The sequence below is a fragment of the Pelobates fuscus genome, chromosome 4 (genome assembly GCF_036172605.1).
Source record: "Pelobates fuscus isolate aPelFus1 chromosome 4, aPelFus1.pri, whole genome shotgun sequence".
Lineage (NCBI taxonomy): Eukaryota > Metazoa > Chordata > Amphibia > Anura > Pelobatidae > Pelobates > Pelobates fuscus.
The window spans coordinates 289,432,401-289,452,749 of NC_086320.1; the positions used below are offsets into that span (position 1 = coordinate 289,432,401).

At 36.3% G+C, this 20,349-nt stretch overlaps 1 protein-coding gene across 3 annotated transcripts in view; it reads right to left on the minus strand.

Moving 5' to 3' along the window:
• Positions 1–20,349, minus strand: part of TOP2B (DNA topoisomerase II beta) — a 58,126-nt gene that overhangs the window by 13,345 nt on the left and 24,432 nt on the right. For all 3 annotated transcript variants that reach the window (XM_063452186.1, XM_063452187.1, XM_063452185.1), the window contains exons 10-28: positions 20,117–20,254; positions 19,175–19,313; positions 18,330–18,487; positions 17,989–18,114; positions 16,925–17,035; positions 16,737–16,842; positions 15,768–15,877; positions 15,527–15,619; positions 15,329–15,443; positions 14,033–14,154; positions 13,026–13,174; positions 12,157–12,388; positions 10,146–10,280; positions 9,193–9,393; positions 8,184–8,379; positions 4,489–4,580; positions 3,690–3,845; positions 2,290–2,373; positions 18–212 (exon numbers count right to left, since the gene is read on the minus strand). In XM_063452186.1, the coding sequence (XP_063308256.1) occupies positions 18–212; positions 2,290–2,373; positions 3,690–3,845; positions 4,489–4,580; positions 8,184–8,379; positions 9,193–9,393; positions 10,146–10,280; positions 12,157–12,388; positions 13,026–13,174; positions 14,033–14,154; positions 15,329–15,443; positions 15,527–15,619; positions 15,768–15,877; positions 16,737–16,842; positions 16,925–17,035; positions 17,989–18,114; positions 18,330–18,487; positions 19,175–19,313; positions 20,117–20,254 (2,658 nt within the window). The remainder of the gene's footprint in view (positions 1–17; positions 213–2,289; positions 2,374–3,689; positions 3,846–4,488; positions 4,581–8,183; positions 8,380–9,192; positions 9,394–10,145; positions 10,281–12,156; positions 12,389–13,025; positions 13,175–14,032; positions 14,155–15,328; positions 15,444–15,526; positions 15,620–15,767; positions 15,878–16,736; positions 16,843–16,924; positions 17,036–17,988; positions 18,115–18,329; positions 18,488–19,174; positions 19,314–20,116; positions 20,255–20,349) is intronic.

The window sequence follows — 20,349 nt, forward strand, 5'->3', positions numbered from 1 at the left end:
GTACATCTGAACGTTACCTTCTTTTTCTTCTGCATCTTCTTGTTGGCATCTGCCTTCATTGCACTGATCTGGGGCTCTATCCTTCTACCATAGGGAGAGGGCAAAGTCTCCTCAAGCTGCAATTTCTTAATTTTGGGTTTACCAACTTTGCCTTTTATTGCTTTGCCTGCAAACCCAGCGAGGACATCTTCCCTCTCCTGCGCTTCCACTTTCTGAGACAAAGAATTAAGAAAAGACATTTGAATAAAAAAAATTTAGTCATTTCAATTGCAGACTTTCATAGGACAGAGGTTTCTAATAATAAATAAGCATACAGAGTGAGTCAAACGTTGTTAACCAAGCAAACATCTGAAAGGTGCTTTATGGTCTCATTACCATATGTAATATATCAAAGAATTTACTTATGACATATGCCATTCTAGCACTAAGCTGAGGTGCTATTTATTTTTTTACTAAAACTCTTAAAATACAAAAGGTTAGCAAGAAAATACAAAAAGCATTAAAAGGATACTTCATCTCATTGAAGTGGTCTGGTTGCAGTGTCCCTGTCCCACTTAGTCCTGCAGTGTAAATAATTGTAGTTTTTTAGAAATGGCAATGATTAGATTGCAGGACTAAGACTGCTTCCAGTGTCAGACAGCCACTAGATGCACTTCCTTTTTGGCTAGGCAAATTTTGGCCGCCTAAATGACGACATCATCATGCTTTGCATGAGGACATCAAACGTCTGTTAAATTCCCGCAGGAAAGCTTTGAAGCAATGCTTTCTTATGGAGAGGTCCTAAAGCACTCGTTGGCCTCACCACACATGCGCATTAGCACCTCCCCCTGTTGGTTCGGAGGAGGCTGAGCACGGACAGCGCCGATGTAGAGCAGTGCTGGAATATGGTTCGTATAGAAAAAAAATTTTGTGGGGGGTTTAAACCCTTTCGATGCCGTGGACAGACACACACTAAAAACACCAAAACAACTTTAGCGTAATGGAGTGGTTTGAAGGCACATTATAAGCACCAAAAATACTTTGGCTTAATGGAGTTGTTTTGGAGTATAAACCATGTCCCTGCAGTTTAACTGCTCAAAATTACCTACACAGTCTCCGTACACATTTCTCGTAAAGAGAGATCTAATGTTTAAACTTCCTTTATTGCACATTCTGTTTCATTTACAATTTCTTATCTCCTGCTCTATCAATAACATTCTATAGCCTGCAAGAGCCTCCTGTATGTGATGAAAGTTCAATTAAAGGACCACTATAGTGTCAGGAAAACAAACTTGTTTTCCTGGCACTATAGTGCCCTGAGAGTGCCCCCACCCTCATGGCCCCCTTCCCGCCGGGCTGAAGTTGGAGGAAGGGGTAAATAACTTGCCTTTCTCCAGCGCCGGGCTCCCTCGGCGCTGGGGACTCTCCTCCTCCTTTGGACGTCATCGGCTGAATGCGCAGTAAGAGCCACGCACGCAGTCAGTCAGTCCATAGGAAAGTCATCTCAATGCTTTCCTATGGACGCTGGCGTCTTCTCACTGTGAAAATCAATGAGACAGCCACTAGAGGCTGGATTAACCCATATGTGAACATAGCAGTTTCTCTGAAACTGCTATGTTTACAGCAGGCAGGGTTAACCCTAGATGGACCTGGCACCCAGACCACTTCATTAAGCTGAAGTGGTCTGGGTGCCTATAGCGGTCCTTTAACAAAGCAGAAAATAAGAACTTCTAAAGTAAACACACTCTGCCGTCACATCTGATTGAAAATGTAAAAATTAATGGAGACTGTGTGAGTAACATGCAAGGGGAGGTGTGGCTAGGGCTGCATAAACAGAAGTAATTTAACTCCTAAATGGCAGATAATGGAAACAATGAAACTGCAGGGGCATGATCTATAAATCTTAATCTGCTTCATTAGCTAAGGTCGTTTAGGTGCATGGAATATATCCCTTTAAGATTATTGCAGAAATCAAACAATTACAGTTCACACAGAATGCAACTAACAAGTGGAAATCAAAATATACAAAAAGCTATCAACATCATTTTCTGTATAGGTGCTATGCAAGTGTAGTGTTTTTTTGTTTGTTTTTTAAACACTGGAAATTACACAATTAAGCTATACAGTATCAAATTAGTTTAAGAACTTGAGTGCTCTTAATACTTCTGGAATGTAGACGTATTAAAGGACAAACATCAAGAATACAAATCATAATTAATTATTTTAGTTTATACATGATTTTAGAAACATTAATTGCACTGAAATCTATAATAAATTGTAATTATAAATCAGAGCACATCAGGAACATACATCAAGTTCTTCAATAAAAGCTGCCAAGTCTTCCTTCCAGAGGTCTGGTGGAGACTTTTTCTTCAGTTCATTGAGTTCTTTACACTGAAACACAAAGTGAATGGGCTCAATTATTATTATTTATATTGTTGTTGTTTTTTTTTTTAAAGAACACTAGCTTATTCAGCAGAGCTTTACAATAAGAGGGGAATTTACCAAATGAGACAATAACAAAATGTAACAGGAACAATAGGTAGTTGGGGATCCTGCTCAAACGAGCTTACAGTCTGAAGATTACATTTCTTTTGTTGCACAGAAACAAGTACGATCAGCCCAAAATGGATAGTAGCTTAAAATAAATGACAATTAAAAAAAATTATATATATACATACATATATATATATATATATATATATATATATATATATATATCCCCACACGCAGATTATAAAATCTGCAGCTCATTCTCCAGAATACAATCAAATAGTTTCTACATGTTATTTGCCCAACCATCCAAAACAAACTTGTATAAAACCAAATATAATGTAAACACTGTATATATCATCGTACACTGGTTTGGGGTAGCCACTACATCGGATACAAACATTTTTAGTCACTTACAGGATCACTCACTACCATGAGAATTGTGTCAAACCAAACATTTTAGGACAGATGCTGAACAAACAGGACATTTCATGGGAGGGGGGGCACATTTTGTGTTAAGCAGAAAATATAACCAACAGAAACGCGACAGTTCATTGTTCTTTCACCCCAGTAAAACACTATTTCAGTGTTAACCATGGCGAAGAGAACAAGGAGTTAAGCAAGACATTTATTTTTTCAAAAAAATGCACACTCTTGCACGTAAGAGAAATTCCATAAGAACATGGGTGCGCTCAGAATTTTATCAAGGAGTGACGTATGTACGGCACTGTGAGAGATTACAAAATTACATACTTTGCCAGGTCTTTAAAAACGTTTAGGACAATGAGTAGCTAACTTTCAGTTGACTATTTGGTTGTGCTAAAAGAAAGCAGCAGTCCTCTTTAAGCACACAAGAAGCTGTTTCCCCATTAACATCTCTTAATTTTTTTCTTATTTCTTACAATAAATTTGCACATCTTCAGGCCAGGATCCCATGCCTCAAGAGCATGAAATTTCAGATTTGCCTCAGATTTGCTGTACAACTCTGACAGCTGTTCATACAGTGATGTGACTTAGATTAATCATAACCAGCAGTTATTTTATTAATTTGTCACTGTCAATTTGGTCCCTGCTGAATAAGGGTGGCCTATGGAAAGTTATGGACCTAAACCTTCTCTTAGAACATCATAGGATATGAAGAATAACATGTAACATAAAAACAAATGAATTCACAATAATATAAAAAGAAACAGTGTATACATAGTAAGAAGCTGTACCTTTATGTCCCTCTGTCTAATCAGTTCCTCTACTTTCTCCTTGGAGAGGCTCCATAGAGACATATTGAGAATGTAGTTAAAATCAGGTCCTGAACCTGTGCCTGCATCAGAGGAGCTATCTTCAGTTTGATCCTGGAGATCATCTTCTTCAGCTGCCTGCATACAGAGGAGTTTGTTACATGATGTTCATGTTTCAGCAAAAAAAAAAAAAAATACAAGATACAAGATAATGAAGATCCACCTGGGATTCACAGGCTAAAGTCTCCGCAAACAGTCAACAGCAGAAAAGGCCCAGCACGGTCCCAATCTCAACAAGCTGATGCTTTATTAATGGTGTCAACATCCTTTGTTAAACCTGTTATTTGATAAAGGCCACGTGGGGTCAAAACACCATTAATAAAGGATCATGTTTAAGCAAATACAAAGTACGGTGAACAGAGCACAATCACACGTTTGACACAGGTCAACATTACCCCAATATATCATAGGGCTGTAGTTGTCTAGGGAAGAGATATAATTTTAGAGCAACCATTGCTATGTCAGATCTGAAGTCACAAAAGAGCAAACGCAGATTGTTTGGAAAATTTGTGGTGATCTTTCCATTTAGTAATTTTACATTATGTATTTTAATTCTTATTTTGAGTAATACTGATTTAGCGCAAACTTAGCAAAGAATTTAAATACGCGGGGTGATAAGCAAAATATAGAATTATTTTGAGACATTATATGGAAGAAAATAGAGAAATAACCCAAAAATAGAAAAATAAGAAAACAAAAATCCACAGCTAAAAGACTATACCCTTTCTTGTGCTTCTTTCCATGCTTTCACTGGATCAGACTCAAATCCTTTCTGCACCAACATTTGGATCAAGTCTCTCTTGGATTTATTCTCTGAAAGAAAAAGACACATGCTCAGTACAACATTTTAACAGTGAGCTTAGAAGCTGAACATTTACCAGAGAATCTGGCTATATCCCATTAAGTTTATCCATATTATGAAAAGTAAAAAAAAATAAATTAAAAAAAAAAAGAAGTGCCTGGTCCGGATTCTGTGGGTGAATGTGTCAAAGGCGGGTTTAACCCCTTAAGGACCAATCTTCTGGAATATAAGGGAATCATGACATGTCATGTGTCCTTAAGGGGTTAAGCAATGCATCACTTGAGGAGAACAGTGGAATCTCTAATAACTGGTCTGGTTATAGATTAAAAATGCAGTGATGCTTCACATGCTCATATGTGCAGTGTGATCAGAAGCAGGACACCTATGACCTGGACATGACAGACCGCCCTGTCATATCCATGTGCTCTTATCAATGAGACTCAACATGTCTAGCTGCGAGGAAACATCAACCCTTTAAGGACCGGCCTGTTTTTGCGATGTTGTACGTTAAGGACCAGAGCAGTTTTGACACTTTTGTGGTGTTTGTGTTTAGCTGTAATTTTCCGCTCTCTCATTTACTGTTCCCATACAAGTTTTATATTGTTTTTTGTGGGACAAAAAGGGCTTTTTTAACATACCATTATTTGTATCATGTCATATATTTTATTTAAAAGAAATTATAAAATATGGTGAAAAATTGAAGGAAAAAAAAAACATGTTTTTGGACTTTTACTTGAAAAATCTTTTACTTATCTACAAAAGCTAATGAAAAAAACTGCTAAATAGATTCAAAATTTTGTCCCGAGTTTAAAAACACCCAGTGTTTACATGCTTTATTGCTTTTTTTTTTTTGCAAGTTATAGGCCTATAAATACAAGTAGGAAATTGCTGTTTCAATATATATATATTTTAAATGTATCAATAGTGACATTGTAACACCGTTATCTGTCATAAATCCCGGAATCACATCTCACATGTACATATTTTTTTTAAAGTAGACAACCCAGGGTATTCAATAGGGGGTATGTCCAGTCTTTTTTAGTAGCCACCTAGTCACATACACTGGCCAAAGTTAGCATTTATATTTGTTTGTGTGTTAAAAATGCAAAAAACGCTATCTTTGGCCAGTGTTTGTGACTAAGTGGCTACTAAAAAAGACTGAACACACCCCATTTGCAATACCTTGGGTTGTCTACTTTTGCAAATGGTATGCCATCGCAGGGGTAATTCTCATTCCTGGGCTACCATACGCTCTCAAAGGCAACCTAACCAATCTGACAAATTTCAATTAAAATAAATAAATAAAATCAAGCCTTATATTTGACCCTGTAACTTTCACAAACACTATAAAACCTCTACATGTGGGGTACTGTTATACTCAGGAGACTTCGCTGAACACAAATATTAGTATATCAGAACAGTAAAATGTATCACAGCAATAATATCAGTGAAAGTGCCGTTTGTGTGAAAAATGCGAAAAACGTCACTTTCACTGACCATATCATCGCTGTGATATGTTTTACTGTTTTGAAACACTAATATTTGTGTTCAGCGTAGTCTCCCGAGTAAAACAGTACCCCATGTACAGGTTTTAGGGTGTCATAGAAAGTTATTAAACACAGTGCTAGCAAATTAAATTCTCTGGACTTTCGGCCTGGGTTGGCAGGCAGGTCCCTCAAATTGCAATCATTAAAATTACTTAATTAGGTAGAAATATTACATAAATATGCACATAGAATTTTAATATATATACATATTTATATATTTGACGTCTACGTGTATATTTATGAAGTTATTTATGTAACTATGTATATGGACATATGTATATTTCGTATTATTTTTATTTATTTATACATAGATATATATATCATTACATTCTAAGTGTATTTTGATATAAATATATATAAATATCAAAATATTGTTAGAATAAAATTACATATATATATAATTTTTTATAATTCTTAAAAATAATTTTTACTTGTTATTTATTTTTATTAACATATTTATAATATATATATATATATTATATATATTGTATATATACACGTGTAATTTAAATATAAGTGTATTTTTATATTAATATACGTATATATAAATATAAAAATACACTTAGTATGACTATATATACACACATATATATATATATATATATATATATACACATACATACACACTCATTTTTTTTTACACTGATTGCTAATTTTTTTTAAACTTTATTTTATGATTTTACACTTGCAGAAAGACTGCCTGTCAGCACAGACAGTCCCCCTGCAGGCACATACACAGGCACCTATTGCGGCCACGTGATCGAGTGATCACGTGGCTGCGGGTTCCTGATCTGCCGCGGGGAGACTGTCTGGGCAGACAGGCAGTCCCCCTGGACCGGGAGGAGCGCTGATCGCTGCCGGGGGACCGACGGCGATCAGGTAAGTAGCCCCAGACCGTTATGACGGTTCAGGACCATCATCGGTCCCCAAGGGGATGTTTCCGATGACGGTCCTGAACCGTCATCGGTCGCCATGGGGATAAATGATCAATCCTGCCAGGGTAAACGCATGCAATTATAAATGGGAATTAGTGGGTATGATACAACAAATGAGGGGTTGATTAGAACACTAATGAACTACAATATGGGTAGAATTTGACTAGAAATGGGTAGATATAGCAAGGAAATTATCAACTCCTGTTCAAAGGAAATGGTGTAAAGCATGCCTAACTAGAATACTAACTATTTTTAATCCATTGTTGGTAGCATACATTAAAAGAAAAAAAGAACAAAACTGTTGTGTGGATGAAGTTAAAAGAACACTACAGTGACAGGAATACAAACATGTATTCCGGTTACTATGGCTGTGAATGCATAGTTTAGGCTCACGGCCCACCTGTCAGCAAAATTAGATGATTTTACTCATGTTTACTTCAGCGCTGTGCAGTCTCCTCGCGGGTGGCTTGCCCCCGCTCCGCCTCCTTGACTGAGATGAAACTTGACCATCTCAGCCAATCCAATTCTTTCCTATATTACACAAGCGCGGCAAAATGCAGCGCTGCAACAATCAGCCTTTCCTCATAGAGATGTACTGAATCAATGCATCTCTATGAGGAACGTTCAGGGCCTCTATGCAGAGTGCAGAGATGCTGAACATCAGTGCTGAAACAGGAAGCACCTCTAGTGGCCATCTGAGCGACGGCCACTAGAGGTGTTACTAGGCAGCAATGTAAAGACTGCCTTTTCTCTTAAAAGGCAGTGTTTACATTAAAATGCCTGTAGGGACAGGCTATAGACACCAGAACAACTACATTAAGCTATAGTGGTTCTCGTGACAATTGTGTCCCTTAAAAAATATCAAGTATTTCTTTAACCAACTGCTGAGGATTTGTGAGATACAAAAAGGTCAGTGAAAAAGTGTCTCCCGCTGCCCAGTGATGAAATGTCCATGACTGACAGCATGAACCACACATGTAACCAGCAATTCACACTCTATGCAATGTACCAGTAATAAATCATAACCAAATCCAAATTGTAACTTTTTGACGTCTGTAAATAATGTTTGCACATAACTGTGAGAATACTGCATTTCAGAATTGAAGACAAGGCCTCTTTCTGTGGAGATTACCTATCGCAATTTTTCCTTGTATTTTTTCAAGGATGAACCTGGCCTGGTTGCTGAGTTTGGCAGCCTCGGCACCCAACATTCCTATTAACCAGTCCTTTCTGAGACTGTAATAATGTAACCTCAAATCAAAGAACTCCTTCAGGATGTCTTGGACAGTTTCATACTTCTTTAAACAACCCATATGGTCAAACAATACCTAGAAGGCAGAGGGAAAACAAGCCGATAAATAAACCAATATTTACAGGTATTTATTAATTCTTACCTGGGTGGAGGTACAACAACAACAACAAGTTAAAAAAATAAAAATCTAAATTTGAAACACTTTGTTGTCAATCAATAGGCTTTGCAGCTACTGCAGTGAAGTTTAGCTAGAAAGTGAGTGAGTTAAAGTGAGTGAGTTAATCATTATGATCTCTTAATATTCTAAGTCAATGTCAACTTCATACCGCAGCAGAGGTTTCTGGGAATTACAGTTTAGTTTTCAGTTCCATAAATATTTGATATTATCAATGATATTGGAGCAAAAAACTAAATAAAACTGGAGGCTATAGTTAGCAGTGGGCTTATGGAGCAAAAATACAGGGAAAAACTAATCTACACATATTGTGGTTTTTGCATGTCATCTGTCAATGTGTGAAAATGCATCTCTAATTATTTAAATGTGAATAATATAAACTGGATTTTCCCCATGAGATGGACATACTAGATCACAGAACCACTATAGGGTTTTGTAGCAGCTGTGGTACAAAGATGCACAAGTTCTGGAAAACAGCGGAGAGAAATCACAGTTTAAGTTATCAAAATTAAAGGTGGGGGTGGAAGAATCCAAGTAGCTCCCGTGTCCCATAACCAGCACGATCAGTTAGAGTGGTTATGCGATTTTAAGAATAATTTGAAATTTGGGGATTGTGTTCAGTAGTTAACATCGTAAACATTAAAACAAAATCCCTGTTTTCCGATTTGAACATAACACACATAAACCAATGGCAACAAGAAAAGTGGAAATTACCATAGAATTGCAGGTAAGACTAGTCTGAAGTTTAAATACTTTGTGTAACCCAGCAGCCTCCGCCTGCGCAAGCTTTTCTTCAGTCATTCGGACAACAAATTTCACAGTTGTGTCAGTGTGGTATTCTTTGTAATCAGAGATTAGTGCTGGTGTTTTCTCAGACCCATTGAGCATTGGCTCCAGCACCTGCTCTTTATAAACCTGCAAAGAAAACAGGAATGCGTTTAAGGCACATATAGGTTTCGTACACTTTTTCCACGTTAAAGCACAGAATTGAACTCACTACCGATTAATTAAAAAAAATATAGAAGGAAAAGTTGTGAGGGATATTTCTTCTGTATACACCGAAGCAAACAAACAAAATATAAATGCAGCATGCAGGTATTCTTGCATATATTGTACAGCGCCACGGAATTTTGCTGGCGCTATATAAATAATAAAATAATATAAAACATTTTGCCATTTTATATTTTGAGATTATATTATGTGCAAGCCATTTTTGTTTCAGCCCCCAGGATAGCAACAGGTAGTAGGCAATGTACATACTGTATATTTTATTTACTCATACGCATTTCACTTTTCTATCTAGTGTTGGCTCAGATGGCAGCAAAAGGGTTGGTGGTGGGAATTATATGTTCAACTTTTAAGAAGATAATAAGTTGTAACTTATTTTGAGAATAACAGATTATTTTCATAATTTTTTTTAAGAATACAGGCAATGCTTAAGAAAGTGCAACCAGAATTTAAAAATACAAATCAAACAGGAACATTTACACAGGGAATTACAAGGTTGGAGAATGTCAGATTAATTATTAATTTGTATGAGTTGTTGTTGTTATGGAATTTAGTCCAGAAACCAAATATTTAAAATGGAAATAAAGAAACTGTAAAATAAAAGCAAAAAAACTCATAAGCATCTGTATGTATTACTGACAATTCATTGATGCACCAACCTGAGTCCACGTTCTAACAGGAAGCTCTGTGATCTCAATAGTATTTCGGTCGATCACAAAAATTTCACCACTCACAGCATATTGGTTCTGGCCCAGTTCTTGAATTGTACCTTTGAAGTTTTTGTAATTTGGAAGCTGCAAAAGACAAACATTAGATTAAACAAAGTGTGACTCCGATGTCTGTATAATGAACTCTATAGGCCATGCCAGTCTACGAAACCATATCAATATTTAGAGAAAGTGGAATGGCTCCATGCAAAACACAAGGTTATGTGCTATAGAAATAATTGTATAATACCACAGAATCTATACGTTTTCCAGGGATATTTGGTGATGCACAAAAATGATTGAAGCTTTCAGCCAGCATATTGGCCACCAGCTTATTCAGAAGTTCTTCTCATCTCATGTGACGGGAGGAACTGTGGCTGGATGACATACTACTTAATCCATAAACCTAGACCTAGAACGAGTCTGGTCCTGGAGTTTCTTCCTGGTCAAGGAGAGCTACAATAACATAAACTTACCCGAGCAAGATCTGCAGCTTCAAAAACATTAAAAATAAGCATGGGTTTTGAAAGCTGTAGTTCAGGTATCTTTTCTTTTTTTTGTGCGAAACAACTTACAAAAACAAACAAAACATAAAAACATTTCTGTGCTTTCTAATGAAATAAACTGCGGAATTGGAGAAATGCTGCAGGTTGGGAGGAGCCGTAAGTATTTTAGAAGGGGGAGATGTGATAGTAAGTAACAACCCATGTGTTTATGCAAAAAACACAGAAAATAGCACTTCCAAAAATATAGATAATTTACAGAAAGAAAAAAATATATAAAATGTGCAAAAATTGTGATAGTGCCTGAAGAGTCTAACAGCTACAGTGGGTTTGGCCAGTCACATCATTTCACACTCAGCAGCTTAACAAAGGGAAAATGTTACAGCGTGCAAATTGCTTTTTAAAATCAGAATAAGTCAACAAATCAAGTGGAACAGATAGGTTCCAGCTACCAGTTGTGTGTGTTTTAACCTTTTTTTCCTTGTTCAATTATTCACACATTTATATAACCGTTTTCCCAGACAATGTTTAAACATAAAAAAAAATCTGTTATTTCATCAAAAGATGACAAATTCACCAATATAGTGTTACATTTAATAGACACCAAAACAACTTCAGCTTAATGAAGCAGTTGTGGTGTATAGATCATGCCCCTGCAGCCTTACTGCTCAATCCTCTGCCATTTAGGAGTTAAATCACTGTTTACGAACCCTAGTCACACCTCCCTGCATGTGACTTGAACAGCCGTCCTAAACACTTTCTGAAAAATAAGCTAGATATTTTAGATTTCTGTATAGCAGTCTGTTTAATCTAGAATTTATATTCTGCCTCCTACATCCTGTGTGTGATTAAAGTTCAATTTACAGAGCAGGAGATAAAAACTTCTAAAGCAAGTTAAAATCTGATTGAAAACGAAACAATTTTTTCATGCAGTCTGTGTAAGTCATAGCCAGGGGAGGTGAAGATAGGGCTGCATAAACAGAAACAAAAGTGATGTAACTCCTAAATGGAAGATAATTGAGCAATGAGACTGCAGGGGCATGGTGTATACACTAAAAATACTTAAGCTAAAGTTTCTTTTTTGCCTATAATAACTCTTCAACAATCTATGTGCAGAGTAATTGAGCAGCTGATATGACCCTGCCTTCAGATAAGCAAGATAGAAAATACCAGATCTTTAGTCCAAACTATGGTCACTATATTGCACCTTTATACACAATCTCTGGGACTATTTAGATGAATTGTCACCTTGAATAGACTGTAGGATTGACAAAAGTGAGTGAATAGTAAACCTAAGCAAAAAGGTCATGAAAATAATAATGAAATAATAATCGGGTAGTTGTGCTAGCTAGCCAAGCGGTGCTTTTTGGATATTTTGCATGTTTAGCTTTCAATTTATCAAACAACGTAGTAAATATACCAAACTAGCACAAAGAGTGTACACTGCTGTAAAAAGTTACCATTGGATATGGCTCCAGGCCATCCAGCATCCTCTTCACATTGTTCACAATCTCTCTGGTGTCATAATTGGGAAGTTTACAGGCCCAGCCAGTACCAATTCCTTCGGCACCATTAATCAAAACCATGGGGATAATAGGAATGTACCACTCTGGCTCTACACGCTGGTTGTCATCATAAAGGAATTTCAGCAGGTTGTCATCCACACCAGGAAAAAGTAGTCTTGAAAGGGTGCTGTGGCAAAGAAAAAGTAATGTAAACAAGCAATTTTATTTAACATTTTAAACACAACAGATAAATCCGAACTATTACAGATACAGATTCGCAAGCAACTACAATTAAAAAAAAATGGGGCTTAGATGAACAATGTGGCCTAGGTCAACTTAGTCCCATAATTTAATGCTTAACTTGCCAAGTCTAGTTCCTGGCACAACTTCATTCGTAGAAAATAAATGTGGACACCTTTAGATTCTCCAGCAACACTAACAATTCTAGAGGAGAAAACTATATACTTGACACTACGGTAATTTACAGCACTCTTGATTTAATTATTCACCCATAACAGACAGGACAGCTAAAAAAAAAAATAATAAAAAAAAAAAGTGTAAAACCTACTATATATTCTTCTTCTATAATCTCTTCATTTCCCTAGTGAATGTGTCTGTGCTTAAAAGACAACTAAAAGGCAAACAAACCACTATATCTCAGTGAAGTTATCTGGGTAAATCCATGTAATTTTAACCTTGCAATTAAAAACCGCAACATTTTCAATAGCAAAGTTAAACACACCTGGTCAGTGCCAAGGGAGTTATGGCGCTGGAGAAAATGCTAGTGGGAGGGAGGGGGCATTGATATTACACATGAGAATTACCTTAACATTGTGAAAATATAACGTGGACTGGCAGCATCCTTGCCACCATGCAATCGAGTACCAAACTGACCGATGGGCTGAAGCAAGTTAGCATTATTACTTCCCACAAAGCTCTGGGCCAAGTTCACAATCGTCATCATCAGGGCTTGCTAAAAAAAAAAAAAAAAAAAAAAAAAAAAATGACATAATTGCATTTCCAGTAAGGCAATGTGCACATACTTCATCCAACAATCTGTAAACTGTATAAAAGGCAGGATCAAAACAGCAGACTGGGAAAACATATGTAATGTTTAATATTATTACTATTATTAGAAAAGCGCCAACAAATTCCACACCGCTTTATAATAGGTGGACTAACAGACAAGTATTTGCAACAAGACGAGTTGGACGCACAGGAACAGATAGTGTAGAAATATAGCAGAGAGGCTGTCAGAGACAAGTCAAGATGGATTGAATCCAGTGTACACAACTCTCTTGAGTATCGTGGAGGCAAACAGTAGTAGCAAGATAGGGTGGTAGATGTATAGGGAGTTTGTGACACGGTACTCCCCACAAATATTTTTTTTATTTTAAAGAATCAGTGTGATGGTAGTGTGCTTGACGGCTGGATGAAATATGCCAGCAGAGAGGGAGAAATTGAATATTTTAGTGAGGGCAAATCAAGAGAAGGAGAAAGTACAAGTGAGATGTGAGGGAATAGGACTGAAGGAACATGTAGTGAGGCTGGAGGACCAAAGCAGAGGAGAAACCTCTTCTGGCATAGAACTGAGGAGGAAGAGGGGTTGAGGGAAGTATTGATAGGGCTAAGAGAGAGAAAATACAGATCTTTTCCCTGAACGCAGACATATTCTCAGTGAAGTGAGTTTATGAAACATGCATGATATAAAAGGTGTGTTCCTTTAAAAGCAAGGAAATATATGATGATATAACATGCAAATTCTGAGGACTGAATGTGAGACGTTTAATAATACGGTCAGTCTGTATGAGTTGGTTTTCACTGTACTTGCCTCTCCATGGTGATAAGCAGACATTTCAGCAACTGACCCAGCCAGCTGAGCAACCTTAACTTCCCGTTTATCGTTTCTCTTAAAGCAAGTAAATAAAACCTTCCTCTGCCCTGGCTTTAGACCTAAAAGATAAAGGTTTAGTCATTTTAATTCTAGAAATAATTTCCCATTCAGAACAATACAGAGAACAAAGAATTCCAAACCATTGGCATGCAGGTATGGAATCTTGTCAGTCAGGGACATGCACCTTCTACTTCACATAGTGCTTCATAGTTTGGAATAGACATAAGTGCACATGCTGCTGTACAGGCCTATTCAACAAATTGCAGGCTAAAATTAGAAGTAGTTAAAAACAATATGAAATGTAATTGTTACTAAATAGGCTAATTAGCAGATTTCAAGCTAAAAGATGTTATTGATACAGCAAAAACAAAGAAAAACAATGTGTTTGAATGAATGTATGGTTATTAACAAAAAGCTGGCACTTCCCATTTCCAATTTCGTTTCTGTCCATCTGCATCAGCATTTGTTTAAAACGTTTACCAAAACAAGTTTTATATTTTTTTTTCTTGATGACTATTTCAAACAGATCAAGAAACGCAGACATAGATAGGCCATGACTGAAACTGGAAAGGGAAGGGTCAGTTTTTATGTGTGTAATGTGCACAAAACCATGATTACATGTATATAAAAAAAAAAGTAACACAGTGGAGCTCAATGTTGATAAAAGTGAAATCACAGACTTTCGGTTGGCTTTTTTTTCTCATGCAGTATTTTGTAAAGAACTGCAGCCAACCAAAAGACTTTTGTAGAATTATTTTCTTCTTCTAGGTGTGAAAAAAAAAAAAAAAAAAATACCCCAACAAAAACAAACAAACAACTAATGCACATTTCCCTATTCTGACTCCTAAACAATACAACAGGAAAAGAATTGAAGAAAAGAAAAAAAGAAGAAGAAAAAGGAATCTTTAACTAAAAAGGTACAAGAACCAATACAATAACCTGCACTATGTCTATGGTGTTTTAGCTTTCTACTTCTGACCTCATCGATACATCTGCATTTCAAGTGGTCATATTATAGCATTAAGCAAACTGCAAAAGTCCATCTTGTTCCATCTTTTACTAGGACAATCTAGTACTTTGAAATAATACAGCATGACTTTTTTATAATTGATTTTTTTTTTTTTTTTTTATTTCAACGAGTTGTAAATAAATCTTATAACACAAGATTAGCATGCCCTCCTCCCAGTCATTTTCACAGGAACATAGAAACCACAGAGAATAATTTCTACTCACCATCAACCAGAGACGGAATGGATCGCTCATTGTCAGAGTTAGAAAACAGAATCAGCTCTTTATTAATGAAGTCGTTGTACGTCAAGTGCTTGGTAGCAGTGCCGTACAAGAATTGCTGTGGGAAAACAAGATAAGCCCAGTGAGAGAACATTAAATGACATTTTCCAATCTCCCCCTGGAGTTAATGACTCGTTTTACCTCAGGCAATCCATGCAACCTCCGTTGTCGTCTGTCCTCCATAAAGTTTGTGAGCCATTCTTTTCGGTCATCAATTTTCTTTTTGCTAAAAGCCTGTGTGGGAGTCCAGGTTAGAGAACATGATCAGAAAATAAAGCCTCATAAAAACAAAAAAAAATAACACTTTATATAACAGAAATAAATATAATCACAGAAGCACCTGCCATGAAAACAAGATGCAAGAGAAATAGGTGTTTCTTACCAAAGTAATGGCTGCATCATCCTCAGGGCCAGAATATCTAAATATAACTCTATGTCTGTCCATATCGGCAAAGTATTCTTTTGCTTCCTTGGCAGTGCTCGTACCCAAACCTGACAAAATAAAAATTTTATATTTATTTTTTCCTACATAATGGATGAATATTTTAGAAAAATTAGTTGAAGAAACAAAACACTATCCTGCCCAAATAAAAAAAAGTGAACATCACTGTTTAGTAGATATACACTAATGAAAACATGCATGCAATTAATTATGCATTTTTTTCATTGGGAGTATATCCAAATACAATTTGAAAAAGCTGACAATCTCTTCTCTTTTTGAAAGGCCTCCCCTTCTAACCCCACCCCGACTCTCTGTGGCTGTCCAATCACAGACCTCCCAATGTTGCTCTAAGAAATCTTTGCAAGGCAGGTGGATCTGTGCAATAAATCAGGAAGTAACAGGACCTGCTGTCTAATTACCAGTCAGGGAGGTGTAGCAATGGTAATTTACAAAAAAAAAATTTAAATTTCTATTAAATCTGCACTTTTCGTGAAATAAAGAAAAGTTTGGGGGAGGAATAATAAATACAAATATCAAAACAGGTTTACTTAAATGAGTCCAAGTGCATTCTTTAAAAATTAGAGCTAGTACTTCTTATAAGATATAACACTGCATTCAACCAAGATGTATTTAGATAGTATAATCAGTCACAAATGTACATGTCTAAACTTGCCTCTGTACATGCATCTAAACAGCAGCAAACCTGGAAATTCCTCGAGATGCTTATCTGGCCTACAAAATATGCAAGTATCATTACAAAGGTAGCTGCAAAATGTGCGGCTATTAAAGTAATGAGCCAACATTCTGAGCCTATCCAGGTTAACATTTCAATACCAATCTGCTTTCAAGAAATGTGGGGTTGTTTTTGTTTTGTCTTTTTAAGTGGACACTATTCCTCCAAATGCAAACCTTTGTAGTACTTTATCTTCCAAACTTTTTGGGTTTCCACTTGTTTTTTCCATTCATCAAACTCTGGAATACTGTAGAATGACATCTCTTGCTTATTTTTTGTTGCCTTAAAAGAAGAACAAGAAATATATCTAAAAATCTATGTGCTCCACTATGTTAAAGCAGAGGATTTGCATGTTTTACTGTACCTTGACAATAGGGGTAATGAATTCCTCAAGGAAGCTGTGTTTCAAAAGGGATGGCCAGTTGTGATGAAAAAAGTTAATTAATAAACCTTTTATATGAGATCCATCTTGATCCTAAATGTTTGTAAAAAATGAAATTAAAAAAGTGATCAGAAATTTGCCAAAACAAACAAGTTCAACACATTGTAATATTTTTAGAATGATGAATTTGCAAGAACGGCATACCCAATCAATTGCAATTTTCAGCACTCTAGTTATGTTGAAAGTGATAACTTTTAAAAATGGTACTCTATTGTAGTGGGTTTCGCATAAATCTCTAACCATAAGGGAGAGGGGGCAGTGCACATGACCACTCAAAACATTTACTTTTTAAGTCTGTATAAGCTTTGCTATAGGGATGGTTTAAAAGGGGAAAAGGGACTGCAAAAATTACAGTTCACTGTAGTAGTTAATGAGCCAGGAGTCAACTGGCACTGCCCCATGGTAAGACCTTAAACCATTTTAGCATGAACCGATAACTAACCTGGATTCCACCTGGCGCCTGCACCACATACGGTCCTCTCCAACAGAATCATTAAAGTAAAGAAGGGCATATGCATGGACACAATTATTCGCTTATAGCGCTCAGCCAATCTTGCTGGAGGAGACCAGATGTATGACAGGTGTTTAGCAAAAGCCATGTAAGTTGCCAAAACATGGCAAGGAAAAATCATTCCAGCGCAGTGCTCTGGCAGAAACCAATGCCAGCGCTGTATGTGTACGAGTACAACACTAATGTCTATGGACAATCCCGCAAGACACTTCATAGACAGAGCCTAGTGACATTTTAGTGCTTGACTAAGCTTGATCGCCGAAGCACCCCCTTTTGTCAATCATAAGACAAAGAAGTCCCTACTTTGTCTTAGAATAGCTTTTGACTGAAATTGCTACACAGTCTTTATAGCATTTCATAAAGATTTTACCTTTATGTAATGTGTTTTTTTCCCCCTAGGGGTGGTGGAATAGTTAAAAAGGTCATGGGGTTGGAACAAAGTTCCCCAACCCACATTTAGAAATTCCAAAATTACCTGATCGGTCATGATCATAATTTTTCCATAGCGCAATGTTTTAAGGGATTCCTGGTCATCATAGCTTTTTTTGTATTGCAATCCAACAATTTTAATAATATTGTTGATCTCAGCATTTTCCATAATCTGTGGATGAAGGGATAAAATACAGATAGATCTATACATCCACACCAGATGAAGGACAACATACGTGCCTTTGAAAATTAGCAAATGTATGTTAAGAAATAAAGGAAAAAATCAAGTAAAATAAAGTGTGATCAGGAGAGAGTTATTTAAAGCAAATTAGCGAAAGAAAATATGTCCATGTAAACTATCAATATGAATCCAGTCAACCACATTACCTGTTTATGAGAAGCTTCTCTGACGTTGAGAATTTTCCCCCTGAGAGGAAAGACACCATAACGGTCTCTTCCGATTACACTTAAACCAGATACAGCCAAAGTCTTGGCAGAGTCTCCCTCTGTCAAAATCAATGTGCAGTCCAGGGAATGTTTGCCACCTAAATAATTTTAGAGCATAAAACACATTGTTAATGGCTTGATATTTTCATCACAGCTGTACAACACAATGGTGGTGGAAGCAATTTGTCATGCAGTGAACAATTCACAGAGTAAGAAATGCTTGTTTAAAATTACAGTTTAGAGGGAATCAGATTAATGAGAAATCAGCAGAAAATACTTCCAGCATGCAATGAATGAAAATAAATCAAGATGTCTACTGACTAGAACAATAACAATTCAACAAACCAAACTAATTTTGATCTACCAACTGGATACCCTTACGCGTGTTCAGTAACAGCCTATTGTAGTGGATGTGCCAGCAGTCCTCTGGCACCCTTCCATGGTAAGTAGTAAAGAGGTAGGAGAAGGATTTAAAAACCTACCTGGGGTGAGCCAACCGACTCCTTCTCTGATGGAGAGCTTCTGGATGGAGAGAAATGTGGCAGTGGGCATCCTGTAGACCCCTGATAATATGTTAAACTCAAATGGTTTGACTACTTATCCTGGAAGGGTGCCAGAGAACCCCTAGCACCATAATCTCTAAAGCGGGCAATAGTGATTATGGTTCTTGGAATGTTTAATGAGAAAACTAGTTAACCATTAAGCTGGTTTGAATCCCAGAAACAGTAGCTGAACCTAGAACCTGTTCTAGAAGAGAATCTTGTGTATCTGCATGCAGTTCTTACCAGCATCGTTTGCATCATCCAGTTTGGGAATGCCTTTAATTTTACTATATTTCACGGATGAACATTTCTTATTAAGTTGAGTCTGAGCCTTGAATTTAACCCAGTTTAGAATACTCTCCACTATGCCACAGTTTGATGCCTAAACAGAATTTACAATAAAAAGATTATTAAAATAAATACTTTCAAATCAAAATTAGTAAAAGCAATGTTGATATACCAATCAAAAATGTTTTATAAAATATGCAATAGATAAAGTAACATCCCACAAGTAAATCAGATCATTACATCTGTATAAAACGTATAGAGAGATTGACAGGGAAATGGGCTGACAAACAGATATATGTAGATACATTGAGATTAATTCACAGATTATCAGTTCCGTCAGATAACTATTACTACAATATCAATTAGTATTTTGGATTTTTGACCATTGGAATTTCCATTCATTTAATGACCTGTCATTAAAGAGAGGAACAATCTCATTATGCCAGCTTGTTTTCTCAACAAAATGGAACATTAAAAGCAAAGAAGTAGAATTGCTTTTTTTTTTCCTAATTTACACATCAGGGAACAAAAATATTATAATATGCTAAATAATACCCAATGTATATATTATTTTTCCACACAAGATTTAAAAAAAAAAAAAAGCAAGCATTGCATAAATAATTTGAGGCGTTAGAAAAGTTTATATTTGTGTTCACTCATTGATAAAAAATGTTGCACTTCAAATGGTTTGATTTTACTTGAATATGGAGTGTGGTAGCTGCTAGAAAGGAATAGAATACAATTTTCTATATCACTGCAAAGAAGCTCTGGTTCACAAATTGAACAGTATGCATTGTTGCAGTTATTGTAAAAGATGAATCACTGAATTTACTATATATAAATGTATCAGGCAAAAAACAAGAATATGCTTTTTAAACACACAAATTATGAACTGACCGCTTTAGCAAATTTTTCCGACAAAGGGCATTTGGACCCAAAACTCTTCATCTGAAGAGTCATATTTTCTTTTGTCTGGGAATCAAACGTGGGGTTTTCAATCAAGCAATTTACAAAAACCCACACATGGTTTTTCACCTGTAAAGAATGGAGAGAAAAAGTTAAATGTGAGCAAATTTGAAGCTATTAGTTTCTGACAAAAGATGGTTAAAAATAGGGGGGGGGGGGGGGGG